The following is a 23,194-nucleotide window of genomic DNA, read 5'->3' as shown; positions in this document are numbered from 1 at the left end:
GAGACTTGTACGAGGTGAGCTGCAGGGAGCTGGATGAGCTGGTGTCTGCAGCCATGGAGGTGGAGGGGGTGTTTGGCAGCCGGATGACCGGCGGAGGATTCGGTGGATGCACCGTGACCTTGCTGCAGGCCCACGCCATTGACAGGACTATACTCCACATACAGGTTAAAACACACACTCGTTCATACACGCACACACTGTATACTTTAGAGATCACGTGACTGTATAGGGGTGTCACGATTTCCATCCTGAATCGGAAATCGCTTGAAATTAGTTTCTGATTTCGACCATCGAAATCAAAAGCTTGATTGGTGATTTATTTTTTTTCTCTCCATCCCCGCCTGCTGTTATCAGGCAAAAGCGTCCCTTATTTAAAGGTGCTATTAATAACATCGATAACATTCAGCCACTAGATGTCGCATTCTCCCTCCCGTTCCATTACATTCACTTCACAACAAGTCTTTATCCGTTATCCGTTTTTTCCACACGGCCCAGACATACCACGTGATACCAACGTCGTTTTACTATTGGCTCACAAGCCTTGTTCGAAGTGGAAACCAAAAGTCAGATATCTTCCACAGAGATAAACAAAACATTAATTTTGGACCCGCCAAAATTTTTTAAATGATTAATTCACAATCATACTTTTTTTTTTTCAGGAAAAGCCATACTTTTATTTGGCACCTTTGTGGATGCACCAGGATGTATATATATATATATATTTTTTTTTTTAATATTTGTCTACATAAAAATGTTATCAATAATGCCTTTAAAGGTGCAATGTGTAAGATCTGGCCAGAATTTTAGTTTAAAACACTATCAACAGAATGTGAAGAGGTTACAGGGTTGACGTTATGTCAAAGACGTCTATGTATTGTGTTGCAAAGATATCTACTGAAATGAGCATGCTAACCGGCTAGCCCCGACCCATCCTGTCCTGTAATACCACTAATTTAAGTTTAACATGCAGAGCAGTTTTTATGCTGCCAGCGACAGCCGCAGACAGAGGCATTATGTTTTTGGGTTGTCCGTCCGTCTGTCCGTTTCCATTCTCATGAACACGTATCTCAGGAACGCCTGGAAGGAATTTCTTCAAATTTGTCACAAACCTCCACTCAAGGAGGAACTGATTAGAAATTGGTGGTAAAAGGTCAAAGGTCAAGAGCACTGTGACCTCACGTCCGTCCTACTCTTACTCTTGTGAAATCTCGGGGACCCCTCTTTCAAATTTCTTCAAATTTCGCACAAATGTCCACTTGGACTCAAGGAGGAACTGATTAGAATTTGGTGGTAAAAGGTCAAATGTCAAGGTCACTGTGACCTCACAAAACATGTTTTTGGCCATAACTCAAGAATTCATATGCTAATTATGACTATTTCACACAAATGTCTGACAAGACAAAATGATAAAGTGATGAGGGTGACCTCCTCCCAAGCCCTGTGATTCTTTCTCTCATTCTATTTAGTATAATTTACTTTAGAAGATCATGTTTGAAGGAGTAATGGACTTCTGAAATATTTAGCTTAATTATTCTCATCCTGCAACATAATTCAGCAGGAGCAACAAAGTCAGCTGCTGTCGTTTAGTTGGGAAACTGAACTTTTTCTATTTTTATGATTCTGTTTTCTCGTGAACAATGTTTGCATTCCGAAGGGTATTTGAAATGAAAAGTGTCTGAGGTCATTGTTCATTTGTTCGCAGGGGATGAAAAGCACTTTCAGTGTTCTGTCTGTCACTTTAAGGGGTTCATTTCAGACAAATTGCCCAGTCCCCCGTGTCTTGCTCAGACAGCTCCAGTGTGTGTGTGTGTGTGTGTGTGAGAGAGAGATCAGGGGGTATGAGCTGAGAATAAAAGGGAGCTTCGTGGAGCCAGAAGTGTCCAGTTATTAGCATGCTGGTCTGGTCACTGTGGCCCTGCAGTCAGACTGTAGGCCTGCTGTTAGCTGACACCATTCCGAATCCTAAAGGAGATACATCAACAAAGATGTAAATCTAACCGCAAGAAAATCACAGGAATTTATAAGGATGAAACGTTTGCTTGGCAACAACGAGAAGGAAAAGAGCAGCGGCCTTTTATGTGTTTGAAAACTCCGCTTTTATAAATCTTCAGCTTTGGAAACAGACTTGGCAGCTTTCCTCGCATCTTTCCTAACTTGGCCGTATCCTGGCTACTACTGTGGCTCGCTACCCGTCAAAGGAAACAACTCTTTCTTGGATACAAAAGAAGCACTCGAAACCTCCACATCCCTCAGTCCTCAGCATTCCTGACCGGAGCAGAAGGATCCTTGTCCTCCCAATAACAACATCAGAGAGGGACCGTAAAACCCACACAGCTTCGCCTCCAACATGCTGAACCTCAACTCACCGGACGACAACAGCAACAGGAACTCTCTCCAGGACCCGGTGTCGTTGAACGTCGGTGGAGAGATTTACACGACGACCCTGGACACTCTGACGCGCTGCCGGGACTCCATGCTTGGCGCTATGTTCACCGGACAGATCCCCGTGCTGAGAGATAACGGAGGGAATGTTTTCATAGACCGTGACGGCAAAGTGTTCAGGTACATTCTGAATTACCTGCGCTCTAGCTCCCTGGACTTGCCGGATGGCTTTTCAGAGCTGCCGCTGCTGCGGAGAGAGGTGGATTTCTTCCAGATACGCCCCCTGCTGGAGGAGATTTGCCGCTACGAGGCATCGGTGCCCCTCAGCCTTAAAGGAGGGCCGCTAGGAGCCATGATTGTGGTGAATGTGGAATCCAAGGTATGTTTTTTTTTTTGTAAAAGTTGTGTTTACGGTGGCGTTGCTCCCGCATACTGCTTTGTTAGTGGCAACAGAAGTTGGCATATGAGGCGCCAGGTGTGACATTTGAATCTTTATCAGCCGATGATAAAACGACAGGAGGTTGAGGATATGGTGTGCTTATCTTTTCACAGCTTCAAGGTGCAGTACAGCAGCTTTTCCATCTGGTTTCAGTCACAAGAATCAGTGTGAAATATATGTTTATTAGTGCTGTTGGTACATGTGTTAAACTGTTTACGTGCAGCACAGTGCCATAGATTCAGGTCGGCAAAAGTGCCAATTTGAATTTGAGCCGAAACCACATCCAACCCACAATAACCAATTGGGGTTTTGGAGCTCACCCATTGGAAGCAATTGAGGCGGCTGCAGCAACCGCTCTCCTTCTGAAAGTACCTTAATGGGTTTCTAAATGTAATTTCCAGAAAATGTAATACCTCAAAAACAGTTTATCCATATAGAAGTGACGGTGACTTGTGAGATTAAGGAGAATTTAAATAGTTTGACATTTTGGGAAACACGCTTATTCGCTGTCTTGCTGGGAGAGTTAGATGAGAAGATTGACACCACTCTCTGCGTGTCAGTAAGCTAAATATGAAGCAACCGCCAGCAGCCGGCTAATTTAGCTTGGCATAAAGACAGGAAGCAGGGGGGAAACGGCTAGCCTTGCTCTGTTGAGACATAACACAATCCACCTTCTAGCACCTCTAAAGCGCACTAATTAACACGTTATGTATTGTTTGTTTAATCCATACAAACAAGTGTAAAGGTCTTTACACACCGGGGTCTTGACAAATAACCAACACCAAAATACAAAATACTCAGCTGTGATTATTTCACATCAAAACTATTCATACTGGCAGCAATGCAAATTTGTGCCAATTTTTCACTAAATGGTTTGAATAGATTTGCACAGACAGAGGCCAAAACCAGGATCCTATTGACCCAGAGCAGCGTCTGGCAGTCTGTCTGAGGTAAACTGTTGTATAGCCTAAACTACTGTAACCTATTTTATTGAGTTTCCTTTTAGTGAAATACCCTGAATTTTCCTCTGGTAAACAGTTATGCAATATAAAGAGTATGTCTAGGGCTTTTATTGTGAAAGGTAACAATGAAAGGAGTGGATCTGGTCTGCGCTGCCTTTATCAAGGTTGTAAGGAGTAATAAAGTTTGCCGTCTTGGTTCGGACTAATGGAGCCTCCGTGTTGTTGTACATTATAGTGTACGTATTGAATATTTCCGTTCTCCACAGCGTGATTGGTCGATGCTTTTATTCACAGTGCGAAAGCTCGGAAAAAAACTTACCTTGTTTTTTCGCAGTGTAATATTCACGTTCTGAAAGTACTCATGACAAAAAAAACTGTTTGAAAAAAATGTATGACGTGCAAATTAATTGCACAAAAAACCCCGCCCCCAGTGTGTAAAGGCCTTAAAAATGACAAATCACAATCCCAACCAAGAAATAGTTCTGGCACATAACCCCGCGTAAAAACAGTGATTTGATGTTTATACTTCTTGGTTGTTGTACAGATTAAACAAGAAAGAAAGAGAGAAAGATTTCAAAGAATTAAGATTTGGCTTCCCTTCTTACATCACATGCAGGCTCATTAGAATATACATCATATTTTTCTCAAAGGCCAATCAGAGCAGACTGGGCTTCTTCGGGAGGGGCTCTTAAAGAGACAGGCGCTAAAAACGGAGCGTTTCAGACAGAGGCTGAATACAGGGATATTCAGACAGACACTATGAGAAAAATAATGTGTTTTTTTAACATTAAAGCATGTAAACATGTTCTAGTAGAAACCCCAAATACAAGTATGAACCTGAAAATGAACATGATATGTCCCCTTTAATTAGTCTTAACATTTTAAAATCGAGTTAAAATGGTGGTAGGCAAGTTTTGGCCAGGCTAGCTGTTTTCCCATTCCTAGTCTTTGTGCTTAGCAACGTTAGCTGGCTTCTTGACAGTAGCTTCATATTTAGCATACAGACTCAAGAGTGTTGTCAATCTTCTCCTCTAACTTTTGGTAAGAAATTCAATCAGCGTTTTCCTCAAAGTGTCAATTTTTTTCCTTTGACCTGAATTGTCTATCAGCTTTGCTTTCAGTGGAGAATTCTAAAACTATAGAAAATACTGGCATTCACTAACCTTTTGAGAGTCAGTTGATGTTTACCATACAGTATGTGAGCAGAGGATGTGTGTGTGTGTGTGTGCGTGTGCATCGGTTTACACATTCAGAGACATGGACAGACCGATTCTTTGTTTGTGTACGCTCTGGAGAATGGTGTTGTCAGCGTATTCTGCCCTGTCATTCCAGGTCCGCGTTCTCCACTTTAACTTACGCCACGGGCCAGAAAACTATGAGCTTCGCACATGCTCTGTGCGAGCCTTCACCGTCGACCTCTTTTGTACCTGGGGAGCCTTCCTCGCCCTTCTTTGTGAGCGCTTCTCCTACAGAACATCCCGGGGTCTCACCAGCCCCCATCCGTGCAACCCGACGCAGAACAGGCTGAAACTGGAGTGGGTGCCGAAGCCCGACCAACTCCCACAGGACCAGTACGACAAGCAGCGCTACCGGGAGTTAACTGTCTCCAACCCCGAGGTCACGCCGTTGGATGACGTCACGAACGTGCACCGGAACCCGTGTGATGTCACAGACATGCAGGGGTTTGTGGAGGAGCTGCTGAAGGTGTCTTTGGCTGAAGGGTTCAAGGTCGATCTGGTGACTCCTGACCCAGCGGAAATTCTGAACTGCTCCTCACTTCGGCTTGTCAAGTGCTGAGCTCTGGGCAAAGAACACAAATTAAAAGTACCACAACATGCCATGTTGATGAAGGATGGTTTGTTCTCTCTGGTCACAACTGAACCAGTTATCCAGTTAGTTCGAGTTGGGGGTTAACTCTTTCAATCTGGAAATCAAAAGGATACCGACTTGCTTTTTGTCTGTAGTCTCTGTGTCTGAGCTCCTGTCATAGAGGTCACCAAAATAGTAAATATTAAGCTGGGCTAAAGGCACAATGAGTAGGATTTTCCTAAAAAAAACATTGTATAGACTCATACAAAAAAAGCCCGCTGCCTGGATTTTCTTATATTGCTGTGTTCGGGATGTTTTGGGGCGTCAACCTCTATTAAAAACATAACGACCAAGTGCCAAAGATTGTAGGCATGCATCCAAGGGGAAACTACAAAAATGGCGGACACAGCGCCGGAAAGACGCAAATATAGCGAGGCGAAACGCCAAGAAAACTAGAATGAATCTGGAGTTGGCTTTCACCCGCTGCCGAGTACGGATGTCACAGAAATTAAGTAGTCGGTTCCGATACCAATGAAATTTACTGATTCTCGATACCCACTTCAATACCACGATAAAAAAACAAAACAATAATCAAATGTACTTCAACATCCACTCCTTTACCATTAGCATACTGGATTTTGTGAATTCATCATTAATCCCTGATGACCCGCCTTAAATTTTCTTGCCAAAAATTACATTTTACAAGATTGCATTTGAACACATCATGATAACGATAGAAATGACCTTCGCCCGATTTTATGGAATAGAGCTTGAACGCATCATAATGTAACTCAATGCAACCTCCGTACATTAGCTAGCCCTCCTCCTGCAGATTTCAACGCAGATTTGTTGTTTACAATGTAGCATCATCAGGGAAGTTTACTGTCGTTACCGAGATGAAGGGACGACGTTAGTCTTGAGCCCTGATCCCTGATCCCTGATACCTACGGTACGTGACGTACTGTAGAAAAACAAGTACCGTCACATTGTCAGAACTTATACCACCAATAAAATCTTTCATGAGTTTCCTCATTTGTTACATTAAGATTTATTACGTTAAGATGAGAGGATCGATACCACACTCGTGACTCTGCCCTGTGGACTTTTCCTGTAAAAAAAAAAGGTTATGTTTCTCACCTAAATGCATTGTGTGTTTCCTTGAGGCCTAACAGATGTGTTGTGTGCATTTCCTACCTCACAAAACATTTGGAAGCAGATGTGACGTCACATGCTGGAACTATTTTTTCTGTGGACACTTTCTGGACTCCCGTCGTCGCCATGAGGTTGCTGAGCTAGCTGTCTCCAGTCTTTATGCTGAGTTTAGATAATTAGCTCCCGACTCTAGCTCCAGTAATGCACACAGACATGAGTGTCACCTAACTATCAGCAAGAAAGCAAATAAGCGTGCTTTCCAAAATGTGTAACTTTCCCTTTAAACTCAATGTATATTTACAAGGCAAAGACCATGTCTTATTATTGAGACAAGACAAAAAACACAAGCAGCCAAAGCTGACCAATCACAGTTCTTGGAGTCCACACGTGGTAATCTCCAAAGCCGCCGCAGCCCAGACATGTAGTTAAATTTTTGAGGTGGTGTAGTAGTAGGCGTAGTGGCCACATGCATAGGCTCAGTAGCTAGGCCGTAACCTCTTTAACAACTACAAATCCAGCCTTAGATCTAAAACACAGAACATGTGTCAAAGTTACAATTTGTCTCTTGTAACCAGGCGCGACAGCGTGTGGAAGTACCACAGTGGAGGTTTTTGAGTACTTTGCCAGGTGTTTTTTTTTTTCTGTCTGTGGACAGACTTTGTCACCACGATAGCATCGTAACTGTACAAGATGCAGTCATGAAACATTACAGATGTGTAATTGAGTTTAAAATGAAGGTTGAGTCGAAGGTGGGCGGGGGGGGGCAAAGGGGCCATTGCCCTCCTCCCCCCACTTCACACACCTGAAACTTGAATTTTGGTTAGACTTGGCTAATGATTAATGTGTTTTTCTAGTTTTTTTTTTCTCATTTGTCAAATACTAAAAAAATAATCTGCACCTATTCTACACATTAGAATTAGCTTAGTCACAGTATTTCATGATGAATTAAACTGACTGCATTTCCTTGTGGGCGGGTTATATCTGTTTGCCCTTTAAATGACTTACAGGGGGAGTCCGATGAGTTATGAACTTTAATTATAGTCTGAAGAAGGAAAAGATGCGTCTCGGCTGAAGAGGAAAGGTGTCTAGTAGCGAAAACAAACCCAGTGGTTGTTTCGTCTTGCTCCCTCTTTGACCTTCCTTCCTCGTCCTGTGAGGAGACGTGAGGAGCATGAATGGCTTTGAGCCTTCTGGATGTATACTGACTGGTTATATAATGGTTACTCACATTCTGCACTCATCAGTGTGCTCCCATAACTCTCAGATTTAGTGGCTATAGTTTCAGATATGTTATTGGTTACCATGGTTTTATGTACTCATTGTGTGTGTGTTTGTATATTTTTTTCCTCAACAGGAGCGATACAGTGGAACCCCGACTTTCTATGTGACAACTCCTTCAGAGGGAGCTCGGGCTCTCAGTCTGCCCTGACCTTTGTCAACACATCTCTGCTGTAGAAACACATTCAATCCTCTTTATAGGCCTTTTCTATTTGATTTTTCTTTCAATTTTCGCTATTAAGATTAAAATGATATACTGTTATGCATATCTGGAGCTGGCTGAACAGCATCCCGTTAATGTAGGAAAAGTGCCTTCACAGTAAACCGTTTTCTATTATGAGATTTTATGCACTGATTTATCAGCTAGATAACTTGTATCAACTGTTTGTATAAGTATGACCTGTGATGATGAAGTTGCTCTGGAAGGAAGAAAATGGTCTGTGAACACATTAGCTATAATAACTTTGTAAGGCAATAAAATATCAGTACTGTAACAGCTAGAGTTCTTCTGCCCAGTAGTGGCCAAAAATGAAGTAACATTAATGCTTTAAAGGCCCAACACACAAAAAACACAAGTGTTTTAATTATTCTGGCTAATTAGATGTCTGCTTGGTGTTGGGCAGAGCTATGATGAGAATTATGTGATGTCTGTAAATTTAATATACTAATAAAGCTGATAATGCATCTTATACTGAAGGCGTTAGTTGCCCCACCCATAGAGGGTCAGCTAGATGTCAGTCAACACAGGCTGTACTCACCCATACATCAGACCGGCAATACGTAATCCAGAGTATAGGCGCTCATGACCACGCCCCCTTTTGGGGGTTGAAACATGTCTCCAAATCAAATTTCTACTTTAAAGGTCCCACATTATAAAAAAGTGAGATTTTCATGTTTATTTATTATAAAGCAGGCTTAAGTCCTATATAAATACTGTGAAAGTATCGAAACGCTCAATCCACAGGGAAATACACACAGCCCGTATTCAGAAACTCTGCATTTGAAACAAGCTGTCAGGATTTCTCTCCATTTGTGATGTCACAAATACACAATATTTAGACCCTTTACACAGATTTAAACGTAAAAATTCTAAATGTGTCCCAGTTTATTCCTGGTTGCAGTGTATGTGAATGTCATCAGCTGACAGGACGTACACATGGACCCAAGCTGTTGCCTAGCAACGCAATTCTGTTGCAATTTCGGCGCAATTCCGTCGAAATGCGCTAAAACGGACTGTTTCAGACGGAAGGTAAATACAGGCATATTCAGACAGACCATATGAGGAAAATAAAGTTTTTTTTTAACATTACAGCATGTAAACATGTTCTAGTAGAAACACATAAAAGTATGATCCTAAAATTGAGCACGATGTGGGACCTTTATACAAACCGGTAATAGTAATACTGAGATTTAAGGCACATATGAAACTTGAATATTCCCCGTTAGGGTGCTAAATGGCTAAATGATGCTGGTGCCAGTGACTAGCATGGCTAGCTAACATTAGCTTGAGTGGGAGGATGCTGCAGTAATACAGTCATACATTAACGTTATAGCAGCATCAGACTGTCGTCTCCAACTAAAACGTCTGTATAACAAGAGATGAATGCATATGACTTTTTGCAAAGTACCCGTATGTGCCGGTCTCATGTATAAGAAGAGGTCTAATCAGGCAGATAAATTGAAAACACCTGTGAGATGAGCTATGGGTATGAAGGGGATTTAAATGGTTTGCTGAAGTTTATTTTAATGAAGCTGTTGTTTTTAGATAAATAAAGTAACTGTCTTACTGTTTTCTTTTAAAAGGCTATACTGGAAGTCTTATTTCTAATTTATTCTGGTTATCTGAATCTCAAATCATACTTTTCTTTTGGTATCTTGATTAAAAATGAATAAATAAAGCTTCCTGTCTTATTTAAATTTTCTGCTGTAAGGAAGCGCTGCAGAAGCTGTCGAATTTCTGTATGTTTCCGTAAACCTTCCTTTTGACCGAAAGGACAGGTCAGATCAAATTATTGCCTTTATCAATGGGATTTTTTTTCTAATAGCATTCTTCAGTTTACAGTTTGTTTCCACTCATTGCCTAACAGTCCAACATTTACCCAGAGTGGTATGTTCTCTTGTGAACAGGATGTGATTTGTGAAAAAAATCAGAGGGGGGGTGTTTTTGAAATGTTTTTATTCATGAAAATAAATCACGAACGCCAGTGGGCCTGTATAGACGATTAAGCATGTTAGGCTAATTTCTTACAGCTGTTAAAGTAACATTTATAGGATAATTGTAACTTTAATAAAATAATGTTGGAACTTGAACTTAACCACTGTAGTTGCATGATTATTTGAATCATTTTTTTCATCAATTGGCGCAATATTTTCACTCTCTTGCTTTGTCCTTTACTCATGTGGACACATAGGGCATGCGATCCTACACAACAAAATAAAAGGTTAAAGGCTAATTTAACATACCTGAATTGAATCCCTCTTTTTTTTTACATTTTTAAATTTTATTGTTGTGTCCACTTGAGACTGTTCTCACGTTTCAGCGCTTTACTTATATATTTTAAAATATTTTTATTTTAGGTATTTTATATGATCTATTGGTTAAGTAGCATTAATCACTATGCAAATGTTGCTTGTTATTGTTGACACTGCTAGGTTGCTGTTTTAAAATGCTGTCAAGAGGTAAACAGAGGTGATGGTTTGACAACCCAACAAAGTGATAACTCTTCTCCTGCATTTTAGTTGGCATTTAACAATTTTGAGAAAATGGTAAGAATTTGCTAACAAACTTAAAGTCTACAAAAATGTTCTGTCCATATTCTGTATGTATGTATGTGTGTGTATAATATAAACACCTTGTTAGCATCCAACAACCACATTTCCCAACAGACACGCTCAAAGCCTCATGGGCGCTGTAGTTGTGGAATTGTTATCAAAATAATTGTTTTTCTTTATCCTTGTTAAAACGGCGTCATGTTTACATTTTACAAGCCATACAGAAGTAAATAACCATTTTTACATAAAAGAGTGATAAAAGATGACTGATACCTAGTGATGTGTCGGTTTTTCCTTATATATATATATATATATATATATATATATATATATACATACATACATATATTATTCCTTTATATTTTGTTTTTCTTTTTTTTTTGTTTTTCTTCCTTTTCCTCATAACCATATAATAAAATAAAATGAAATATGGATAAAACAAAATGGAGAGAAAATCAATTTAATAATAATTAAAGAAAACAAAAATTTAATAAATTAATTTAATAAATTAAATTGAATTATTATTATTATTTATTAAATTATTAAATTTAATAAATAAATTAATAAATACAAATAAATAAACAGATAAACAAATAAATAACATGGGAGCTGTAGTTTGTGGAATTAAATAATTGTTTTTTTTATCCTTGTTAAAACTGGTCATGTTTACATTTATACAAGCCATACAGAAATAAATACCCATTTTACAAAGAATAATATGTTTTCATAGAGAATGATGAAAAGATGCCTGCTAACGCGGAAGTGTGGGCGGGACTTGATCTGTGTTGGTAGCAGTTTTAACGAGGTGCTCTTGAACGCATCACCAGGGAGGAGTTATAGCAACAGTGAAGTTTAGCTTAGCAGGAAACACCGAGGAGGCTACCAACCAACAACCACAGTGGAAAAAGAAACAGCACCTAGCCACAGTTTTTAGTTTTTAACCGGGGCTCAGTCGTGATATTTCCTCGGCAAAACACGCTTACGGATTCTGGGAGTACTCGGGTCACATTTCCTCCCCGACTTTATCCGAGGAGAGGAGCTCTAGCCAACTAAATCACCCCGACACTGGCCGGGGGAGGACTCCCATCCAGCGGCTGAGAACTGAGGACATCATCGGCTGAGAGACGGCTGTTTGAATCAGGTGGGTTGCTTAGTGCCCCACAGGTGTTTTGCTTTGCGAGGCTAACAATTAAACAACCCGTGCTCATCCACAGCAACTCATATTATCTGTTCAACACTTGGCTCCAACTCAAGCTAACTAACTAGTTCAGCCAGACATCCTTCTTCCACTTGGCTAGCTGGCTAATCTTTACTCCTGATATTCCTCCCAGAAATCAGACATATATTAGCTAATGTTGCACATTTAGTAGACTCAAGAGTTTAATACATACATTCTTCTATTCCCTATGATAACTAACAGTTGTTTACCTAACAGTGCATGTTAAACTTTCCAGGAATTTGCTCTAAGTTAACCTTCTATATCTCACATAACGTTACACTATGCATTTGTGTTTTAATAGTTTGCTTGGTGAATTTCTTCCATGCCGAATATACCATATTTAACACAAAAACTCAGTCATGTTAAATAAAAAAAAGATAGTCTGTCTACAATGCCGCCGACGTTAAATTTACGTTTTTTTGTACAGAGTTTGGTGAGGACGAGTTGTTATCCAAACTCATTCTGCTTTGCTTTAAATTAATCTTCTGATCTCACATAACGTTGCACTATACATTTATGTTTTATTGTGCTTTAATAGTTTGCTTGATGAATATCTTTCATGCCGAATGTACCATATTTAACACAAAAACTCAGTCATGTAAAATAAATACAAAAAGAGTGTCTATAACGCCGCCGACATTAAATTTAGTTTTTTTTTGTACAGAGTTTGGTGAGAACGAGTTTTTATCCCAAACTCATATTCTGCTTTGCTAAAACAGCTGGCCAGCTTGTTGTCAACTGTAAAAAAAAAACACAGTAAACAATGCGTCAATTCAAAACTAACTTCAGTAGGCGTTAGCACACACCTGGGCACAATGAGGGCAACTTGAAGCCATTCATTTAACTAGACTTGAGTCCAGAGCCTCAGTGTGCAGCCAGGTGAGTATAGTAGCAGCAGCAGGTAGTGTTGCATAATTGCGGAAACGTAGAACTTCTCCAGCAAGGTGTGTCCCCACTAGGTATGTTAGTAAGGTGCCCTTTGAGTCAACGGTCTGGTTTCAAGCATGAGTAATTGGAGTGTTTGGTGGAGGCGGGGTGTGTATGTGTGTGTGTGTGTTTCACCGGTTTGGCTAGTTTCAGGAAAAACCACAACAAAATAACAACATGTGGAATAAAAATACTACATTACATTACACTCAGCATTGTATCTATTCTACCAAACTCTCATAGAGCTCAGTTGTAGTACTGAACATGTGACATGTGAGTCATCCTGTGTCAGCTGCATGTCATCGAATAAACTCTGTAAATATAACTTAGTCCTCCGCCTCTGTAGATCTTAGTATGATTAACTTTGACACTGTAGAGCACAAGCAAGCAAGGACACCGGCCGTGTCCTTCCAACTCCACCTGCATCAGCACAAGACTAGCTAAACAAAAAGCCTTTTGTTCTCAGTAAACTTGGTGCTATTACACCTGCACGGCAAAGTCCACCTGTAACTATTATGGAGGCAAAACAATGGCCGCTCCCAAATCAAATGTTGTGTAGAGGAGCAAAAAGCAGGATTTTCAACTTTATTTTTGTCCCCGGAGGGCAATCGGTTCCACAGCAAGGCCTTATTATAATACATGAATGATCATAGACATACAGTACAGTAAGGGGGAGGAGAGATACTGGCATCATATGAAATTAGAAAAACCTAAGGAATCCATTGGTACCAATGTCATACAAGCTTGTCAGGAAGGAAGAAGGCTAATCAGAGCTTTCAAGGGGTCCCTTGACCTCAGACCTCAAGATATGTGAATGAAAATGGGTTCTATAGGTACCCACGAGTCTCCCCTTTACAGACATGCCCACTTTATGATAATCACACACAGTTTGGGGCAAGTCATAGTCAAGTCAGCACACTGACGCACTGACAGCTGTTGTTGCCTGTTGGGCTCGAGTTTGCCATGTTATGATTTGAGCATATTTGTTATGCTAAATGCAGTACCTGTGAGGGTTTCTGGTTTATTGATTTCCATTAATGCATATATACATACATTTGCATTAAGCAGCATATTTACCCACTCCCATGTTGATAAGAGTATTAAATACTTAACAAACTCCCTTTTAATGTACATTTTGTACAGATAAAAAATGATATAAATATGTATATGATTGAGTGATACATATTATCCTACACACAACCCACTCCTGTCTGATACATATTATCCTACACACAACCCACTCCTGTCTGATACATATTATCCTACACACAACCCACTCCTGTCTATCTATATGACAACATGAAATACAACGAATAAGAATGTAAGAGATTATTGATATAATAATTTGCCATTTGCAGCTGTAAACATCATGTCACAATTAAAGCAGGTGAAATGTATGTAGCCTACATTCAAGGTAAAAACGTCAGTAATATCAAGGTGAAAATTTCATTAAGGAATGCGGTTCGAATGGCACCTTAAAACTGTTAATTAATTATTTAAATCGATTAACAGCCCTACTAAAAAATTTGAAAAATTCAAGTCCGATAGAATAAATAGCGGCAGAGTTTGACCATATAAATACAAATACACAGGGAGAGTAAAGTGTAGGGTGACCAGACATGTTGGATACATGATCAAGATATCTACCATCATAATACAGTTGTCATCATCAGTGGCATAGACCTCATCATCATCATTTTTTCAGCTATCTTAGTTGTACAAACAATACAGGCAAGACTGTCAGTGTTGCATTCAAAGGCCCCCTTTTTTAAACTTTGACCAGGAAAGTTAATTTGTCTAACCGTACACGGTTGAGATGACCAAGAGGCGTACTTTGCTTGTAAACTTCAAACAAAGCACTTGGCTCAGACTGTCACGCTGTGTTTAGCGCTGGTAACTGTTAACTTGATTCCTGTTTTTACCTCTCCCAATGTGCAACACATTATCTGGCAGGAAAAGAAGCTTTTTGTTTCTGTGGTTTGCTAATGAGATGGCATAGGAAGTAGAGATGCTGTAGAACATCCTCTTCCTCATCGGGCTTTACAGCAGATATATGCCAGGACATCGTCAGAATGTGTGTATGAGTGTATAAAATGGCTTGGTCATAGTGGATGAATTGTTATTTTCAAAAAGGTCCCCAAATCAGAGGATAAATCATCTCCTCATGTAGCATGATTCTCAAATCAAAGTCCACATTAAAACCCCCAGGCTGCAGAGAGCCTGATGTGTATGTGCATACCCAGTACATTTCTCTTTGGCAATGTTTTTTTTTCTCTATGCACATGTTAAAAACCCAGAAGAAGGGCTGAATAATTTGAGGAAAATATCTGATTGTGATTTAAATCACAATTATTTTCTATATATTAAATATGAGCTGCAACAATTGGTGGATATTGCCAAAAATCTGATGGTTCCAGCTTCTTAAATGTGAGGATTTGATGATTTTCTGTGTCATATACTGCATGTAAACTAGATTATGTTTGGGTTTTGAACAGGTGGCAGAATAAAACATGCAGTGCTTTGAATAAATCACCTTGAGCTGAGGGAAATAACAATGGGCATTTTCACAATTTTAGTACAAATTCTAAACCAAACGACTAAATAATGAATGGAGAAAATAATCACAGATTAATAAATAATGAAATTAAGTGCTAAATGCAGCCTTTCTACAGGTCTGTATTTGTAAGCAGGGCTGGGCGATATGGAGAAAATCAAATATAACAATATTTTTGACCAAATACCCATCAATATTGTGACGATATTTGACTCGTCTTTGACGACAAAGAGGAGTTGTAGCATTTATTCATAGAGAAATAAACTGTACACACACTGTCTGCTACACCTACGCACACATATACACACACACACACACACACACACGGTCTGGCAGAAACTCGCTAAAATTACACCGCGCTGACAGACTGTATGTGTATGGCAGGAAGCCGCCGGCAACGCTGGTTGTTGGTTAATTTTCTTTTTTTAAATTAGCATCCCCAGTTCCCTAGTAATGTGGCTGAATGTCTTTTTGGTGACACACTCAAGTTATGGGTATATTTTGACATCTTAATGAGAAAAGACAACAATATTCACAATAACTGCTCAATATTACCTCATGTTTTCAACACTTGTGTTCAAGCAAACACCGACACACATTCAGTCACCAGTTAATTGAGCCGCTACCTGATCCATAACATCAGTGCTCTGACTTTCCCCTCATCATCAGTCCTATCCTTCTGCAGAAGTTGTCCTGTATTCTTCGTTGTCAGACCTGATGTTTACCACAACTCGTTGATGTGAATCGTGTTATTTCTGCTGTTCCAATCACAGTTCACTGTGATGCAGTAAACACAAATAGGTTATATTTTTGCCAGGCCTGTCAAAGTTTGTTTAATGCCACTAATTTCTTTGACACATTAATGCAACTTGCAATTTTTAATTAACCTCTTAAAAATTTGAAGGACCGCCATCTGGCGTTGCTACTAATCGATCCTTCGGACGTTGTAGCAGGCTCAGTTATAAAGCTAGAGTAAAGATACTGGCATCATATGAAACTATTGGTACCAACCATGTCATACAAGCTTGTCGCAAAGGGGGCTGACAAATGCTCCAAACTTACGCTAAATTTTGGTGAGGAAAAACTGGCGTGGCTATTTTCAAAGGGGTCCCTTGACCTCTGACCTCAAGATATGTGAATGAAAATGGGTTCTATGGGTACCCACGAGTCTACCCTTTACAGACATGCCCACTTTATGATAATCACATGCAGTTTGGGGCAAGTCATAGTCAAGTCAGCACACTGACACACTGACAGCTGTTGTTGCCTGTTGGGCTGCAGTTTGCCATGTTATGATTTGATCATATTTGTTATGCTAAATGCAGTACCTGTGAGGGTTTCTGGACAATATTTGTCATAGTTTTGTGTTGTTTATTGATTTCCAATAATAAATATATACGTACATTTGCAGAAAGCAGCATATTTGCGCACTACCATGTTGATAAGAGTATTAAATACTTGACAAATCTCTCTTTAAGGTACATTTTGAACAGATAAATAATTTGCGATCAATCGTGATTAACTATGGGCAATGGACATCGATTGACAGCCCGAGTTATATTTTTGCAGTTAGCCTAACTTCCCCACTGATTGTGAGTTTGACTAGTGTAAACGTCCTGATGATCCCCCCCGCCCCTCTTCTCTGTGTCTCCTGGCTCTGATTACAGGAAAGAGGGAGTGAGTTGGTGGGAGATATGATATCCTTCCAGCCACGCCCAAAACTGACAAGATCTCATGTGTGTTTTGTTAGGGACAGTGGAAGAGGAAGCATTTCTGTAATGACAGACTCCTCCTGCTCCGTCTTGTTAGCTGCATTCTTCAGTCTAGTTACGCAGGAAAGCACTTTCTATTTCACACACATTCACCCGTGCTTGGTCATCAGCCAACACACCTGATGGTTTCTGTTTCATACCCCCACCCCACCTGCACTGAGCTGACACAAATCACACCACCCAATGCCGACTTGAGAGGACTCATTTCCATCACCACATCCAAGAATAGCTCAGTGATGTCCAGCTCCAGATCACAGAGGGGTGCCAAGGCCATACACGTAGAGTTTTATTTGGTGCCTTATCAACTGTGTGCTTGTGTGTGAGAGAAAGTTGTGATCAGACCATGTGTGCAGGCCATTTCTCTCAGGCTGTAGAGGCTAACAGGAGCTGTCAAACAGGTTTCTGCTCCACCTGTGTGCATACTTGGCAACCTTGAGACCTTAAAAAAAAGGGAGGATTTCAAAACCAAAGCGTGGGGGCTAGGGGTTCTCCCTCGGAAAAAATTAGCTTCAGAGCCTTTTTTTCCTGCATTCTGGTGATTTTAAAAGACTGAAAATAATAAAATAACAATCTACTCTGCACACTGCAACAGCGTTTTTATGTTAAACTTTTGATTTTACCTTTAATTCTCAGGAAAGAATACTGAATAATTTGCCGCTCTGGCGTAAACTTGTACGGCAATAAATGTAAATATCTGACATAAACTAATATTCATCAGGTTTTTATTCATTTTTTGCCCCTGCTTTAGTATTTCTTTCTCTCAGTTCTCTCCACTTCTCCCTCCATCTCTCACTCACTGAAGGCCATTTCAGATACAATGTGACAACGACACCACCGCGCTCCGAAACCCGTTATTTCCAAAGGTTTGCGCCACGTCACGACGGCTTTTTCGCTATGTCGAGCAAAGCCCAACTTTGGACGCTGCACGCTGTGATTTTACCGCAATACGATGACATTTCCTGTCCATGAAAGAGTTAGCACGCAGCTTTAGCCATGATGTCTAATTCTGCTTTTCCTCCACATAGACTCAAATGAAGCAAATATATTGATTCTAGCTTTAAAAAATCAATTTCAAAATCGTAAAAAAAAAAAACGCGACACACATAGGTGAATCGATTTTTTTTCCCACCCCTAATAAATATGAATCTATATATGAAGTTCATGACTTGATCAGATTCCACTCGGGGAGGGGCTGATTATCTCTGCACCTTTTTACTTCCCGTCTTGCAGCAAGCTGCAGCCTAGATGCTGCTTGGCGTCCGTAAGAAGAATGTTGTGGATGCCAGGCATTTCCTCCTGGCCATTCATTGTTCCTCTGAAGTACTATGCTAGCTATGTGGTTGACAGATGCAGCCCATGCAGCAGCTCTGCTGGTCTCTTCAGGCTCTTACTGTCCTGTCCAGGCATGTTTATGCACTTTTTTTTCTCCCTCCACTGACTTCCAGCTAAATGGTTCGGTTGATATGCTGGGAATTTGATGACATCACAGAACTTTCGGATGAAAGATAACGCATTTCTAAGTGAAGGACATTAGGGACGGTGCATTGGATAGCCGAGACAACACATTTTGACTCTGTGAGAAGAGTCAATAGGGCAGTTTAATTCGCTATCAAAGGTAAATACTGTTAGCTTATCCTGCTGAGAGATGAGCTCACTGATCAAACAATGTGACGAAAGACGCAGCGTTCACTCACTCACTGTTAACTTGTTTCTCAACACGAGTCCATTGCTTACCCACTGCCAAGGTAAATTCCATATCTGACAGTAGTACTAGACACGTCACTCTGCTGGAAGTGCTCTGCTGGAAACTGTGTCACTCTCTTCTGCCCTGCCATTGTTCTTCTGATTAACCTGAAACTAACAAGCTACTTCCCTGTCACAATAACAACCTTGTCTACAGTCGTGTCAATGTGAATGAAGTCTGTGTGTGTGTGTGTCAAACTGACTGTTTCCCCCCTGACAATATGGCAAACTTGAAAAATTCCACACATTAATAATAAGAGTATTAATACCCATGAATGACTCATAATTTAGGGAAGTTGTTTTTATTCCAAGATAAGATTAGGTGGAACATAAAGAGAACTTTTTATGAAAACAAAGCACAGTTCATGATTGTATTGGACTTGTAAAGTTTAATATCTTGTAAAATGCTATGTTAATGGGGCAGTGTCCTCTTTTCTTTCTTTCTTTTTTTTGTTACTTAGTCAACTTGCTAAACAAATGTGGTATATATGTGCCAACTGGACACACGCAAAATTCTACAATCTCTCAGCATATTGTAATTCAAGTGTTCTGAGAGATAACTACACTTTTGCAACTCCTCATGGCTCTGTTTTCAGGCTTTAAAAAAAATCTAGCCTGTGACGGGAGACTTTGACCAATCACAGGTCATTCCAGAGAGAGAGAGAGAGCTTTCCTATTGGCTGTTCATTCAATGGAGGCAGCTGTAGCAAGCTATGTGGTTTAGCCTGGTTCGCCAGGTTAATCAAGGTCAATTGACAAAGATCTGTGTCAAACTGTATGCCGACACTGTTAAACTGAAATTTTGATCTATATATATATATATATACCATAATATTATACCATAATATCTTGATACCGCCCAAGCCTAGCAAGCAAGGTCACACAACAAGTGTGTCCATCACTGTCCATGTGCCCTTGAGCCAAACACAGGTCTACTTTCTACTCCAGAAGCACCACTTTTGGCCACTACTGCTTTGTGACCTGCCCTCTGATAGAAGTCATCGATGCGTCTCATAGAGAATAAACAAAGACACCTATTCCTTGCAAACTGTTGTATGGTGCATAATCATTTAAAAGTACATGTGTTAGCTCAGTTTGCTGAATATTCAGTTGGTTCTTCTTGGCTACAGCCAGAAGGCCTGAACAAGACTTTGAGAGAGAGCCGAGGAGGAGGAGGAGGAGGAGGTTAATCTAACTGTCTGAACTGACAGCCTTAATCATCACTGCAGTTCACATAATTGTGATGTTCATTCCCAGCCTCGGCTCTTGATAAGTAGCTGGTGTAGAAATAACACTCGAGTGTATTTAATGAATGTGTAATTTGTGCTCTAATGTCTGTCAGGTTACTTGAAAGGCCACAATTAATCTGGTGGGAGAGAAACAACTGTGGGATTAGGATGTCTGAAAGGCTGCGGAGAGGAACTCACAGCTGACATGTACTGTAGCATGCACTGTCTTTAAGAGACTGAACTCAAAGCTTTTCCATACTGGTTGTTTAGCTTCACTGTTTACATGTGTGCGCACATGCGAGGGTTGTATATTCCTACTCTGGTTTTCCATCAGCAGATTCCTCTCGTAGTCCGTAGAAGCCGTAGTGTTGGTGAAGCAGACCTCCCACCCGGCAATTGTGAGCAGAGCTTACGGCTTTTGAGCTCCCTCTTTCTGCTCCGCTGCTTCTCCTGGGACCGTCACACGCACACAATGTCTACAAGGACTACAAGCTTGTAACCTGCGGCAACACCAAGCATGTTAGCTGTTGATCAACCTCCAGTTGTAAACTTTGAAGTGCATTTTACCAGTGAGAGTTGTAATAGGCTGCTCAGTTGTTGCAGTACTCGCAGTCTCCGCAGTCTTAATTATGGCTGAATATTTTTGCTAACTCAGAGCTAGTATTGTCATCGGAGTAACAGAAATTAATTTATGTATAGAAATCAAGATGTATCCTTATGTTATAAATCTATTTTTCTGCAGTGATTTCTGCCTCTGTGTTCTCTAGTAGGCCTGACTTTTTGGTGCCGACTGATGACGTCGACACCGCAATTTGATTGGCGCAACATCTGTGTGTGCGTCTGGCACTAAAATATTGAATTATTAGGGCCGTAAATCGATTAAAATATTTAATCATGATTAATCGCATGATTGTCCATAGTTAATCACAATTAATCGCAATTTTTTTTTATCTGTTCAAAATACACCTTAAAGGGAGATTTGTCAAGTATTTAATTCTCTTATCAACAAGGGAGTTGACAAATATGATTGCTTTATGCAAATGTATGTATATATTTATTATTGGAAATCAATTGACAACACAAAAAACAATGACAAATATTGTCCAGAAACCCTCAAAGGTACTGCATTTAGCATACAAAATTATGCTCAAATCATAACATGGCAAACTGCAGCCCAACAGGCAGCAACTTTTTTCAGTGTGTCAGTGTGTTGACTTGACTATAACTTGCCCCAAACTGCATGTGATTATCATAAAGTGGGCATGTCTGTAAAGGGGAGACTCGTGGGTACCCATTGAACCCATTTTCATTCACATATCTTGAGGTCAGAGGTCAAGGGACCCCTTTTGAAAATGGCTGAGAGTTTTCCTTGACAAAATTTTGTGTAAGTTTGGAGTGTTATTTAACCTCCTTGGCGACAAGCTACCAATGGATTCATTGAGGTTTCTAGTTTCATTTGATACCAGTATCTTCACTCTATCGCAAGTTGCATTAATGCGTTAAAGATATTAGTGGCGTTAAAACAAATTTGGGTTAATGTGTTGTTATCGTGTTAACTTTGACAGCCCTATAGGGCTGTGTATTGCCAAGAATCTGGAGATCTGATACATATGATACTGGAGTTACAATTCAATATATTGCGATGCAGTAAGCAAGGTGATATAGTACGACTTTTTTTCCCCCCTAATTTTAGGAAAGCTGTCATGGTATAAAGAACACACCGCCATATGCATAAAATCAAAGTACATTTTTTTTCCTTTTTTATGCAATCAGAACAGTGGGATCTACATTTACATTTATCACTGTAACTGTAACATTCAACATCATAGCACTACTTTGAGAGGGCACATACACTGAGAGGGTGCATCTCTTTCCCAATGAAAAAAAAATATTGACTGAGTTAATCTTTGCATGTAAACTATTCATTAAAAATCGATACAGTATCACAAAACATAATACCGCAATTTTCGATATTGTCTTACAGCCCTTGTTATCAACTATTAAATTAATCGTGAACTATTTTGATAATTGATTAATCGGTTTGAGTACTCTTAAGTTTCTTAAATATGAATATTTTCTGGTTTCTTTATTCCTCTATGAGAGTAAAGTTGTGAAATTAATGAATGAAGTTGTGGACAAAACAAGACGATGTTCAAGAATTTGTCACCATTTTCTGACATTTTATAGACCAAACGACTAATCGAGAAAATCATCAACATATTAATTGGCAATGAAAATAATTGCAGCCCTCCTCGCATGCAGTGTAAAAAAGTTGAAATATCATAACTATGTTAAAATGCTCAGTACCATTACAGTTAAGAGTGATGCAACAAATATTCACAACAATTTGTCCTGTTGAGAAATCCATCTTTCCTCAAAACCGTTGAGACCAGTAACCTCCCCCAGTCAGCCTGCTGTGTGCTTCTGTGTAGTGTTTATAATGTGTGTTTTATAGGAGGAAGCTGGAGTTGGAAATGTGTGTCACAGCCCAGCAGTGAGTCAGGGCAGCGCCGCTGATACGAGGGCAATAACTGCAGAACTGTGTCTCCATTTGGACCGAGGCAAATGAGCTGGTTCAGACGGAAAACCGTGACTCACGGCGCAGGCCTTTTGTCACAGACTTGTGACACTGCAGGATCATATGTCTGGCTGCAGTTATGAGTTTTCCTGTCCCACCGTCTGAAATATTGTGCTTTCTTTTCCATAGTTGAGTGTCAGCGAGTGAAGGAGCCAATGAGGCCTCACAGAGCATGCAGCAGACGACGAGGCTTAGCAGGCCTCTGCTGCTGCTCTTGTGGTTCAACCTCTCCTTCACGTGACGGAGTAGCAGCGTTCAGCCTTTAGCCACCAGTTTACTGCTGATAAATGTGCTCTTTTACAGAGCTCAGTCTTGTGACTCGTCGCTGCTTTAGTTGACTTCCTATGCGTTACTTAAAGACAGAATGCAAGGATGATA

General features: G+C 40.2%; 3 protein-coding genes across 16 annotated transcripts in view; all 3 read left to right on the top strand.

Annotated features, from left to right (window-relative positions):
- galk1 (galactokinase 1) overlaps positions 1-23,194 on the top strand; it is a 108,047-nt gene that overhangs the window by 5,436 nt on the left and 79,417 nt on the right. The window contains exons 7-8 of one of the 3 annotated variants that reach the window (XM_074620604.1): positions 2-164; positions 8,099-10,475. In XM_074620604.1, the coding sequence (XP_074476705.1) occupies positions 2-164; positions 8,099-8,173 (238 nt within the window). In that variant the 3' untranslated portion in view covers positions 8,174-10,475. Of the gene's footprint in view, position 1; positions 740-8,098; positions 10,476-23,194 lie in introns of those variants that run through there. The other 2 variants (XR_012591968.1, XR_012591967.1) reach the window with 2 other exon arrangements.
- Positions 863-5,842, top strand: LOC141758855 (BTB/POZ domain-containing protein KCTD21-like). Its single transcript, XM_074620605.1, has 2 exons — positions 863-2,761; positions 5,116-5,842. The coding sequence occupies exons 1-2, from the start codon at positions 2,348-2,350 to the stop codon at positions 5,578-5,580; spliced, it is 879 nt and encodes a 292-aa protein (XP_074476706.1). The 5' UTR covers positions 863-2,347; the 3' UTR covers positions 5,581-5,842.
- llgl2 (LLGL scribble cell polarity complex component 2) overlaps positions 11,630-23,194 on the top strand; it is a 38,297-nt gene continuing 26,732 nt past the window's right edge. For 11 of the 12 annotated variants that reach the window (XM_074621030.1, XM_074621023.1, XM_074621029.1 and 8 more), the window contains exon 1: positions 11,630-11,935. The gene's annotated coding sequence lies outside the window, so the exon portion shown is untranslated. The remainder of the gene's footprint in view (positions 11,936-23,194) is intronic. The other variant, XM_074621021.1, reaches the window with a different exon arrangement.

Source organism: Sebastes fasciatus, chromosome 20, assembly GCF_043250625.1.
Source record: "Sebastes fasciatus isolate fSebFas1 chromosome 20, fSebFas1.pri, whole genome shotgun sequence".
Lineage (NCBI taxonomy): Eukaryota > Metazoa > Chordata > Actinopteri > Perciformes > Sebastidae > Sebastes > Sebastes fasciatus.
The sequence above is the reverse complement of the archived record's forward strand: the minus strand, read 5'-3'. Positions and strand labels throughout refer to the sequence as shown.

What these genes read in the sequence shown, in the direction of transcription:
- LOC141758855 (XM_074620605.1), top strand. Translation starts at nt 2,348, where the DNA reads ATGCTGAACCTCAACTCACCGGACGACAACAGCAACAGGAACTCTCTC. An exon ending in TGGTGAATGTGGAATCCAAG is followed by an intron (nt 2,762 to 5,115) that starts GTATGTTTTTTT and finishes CTGTCATTCCAG; the next exon opens with GTCCGCGTTCTCCACTTTAA.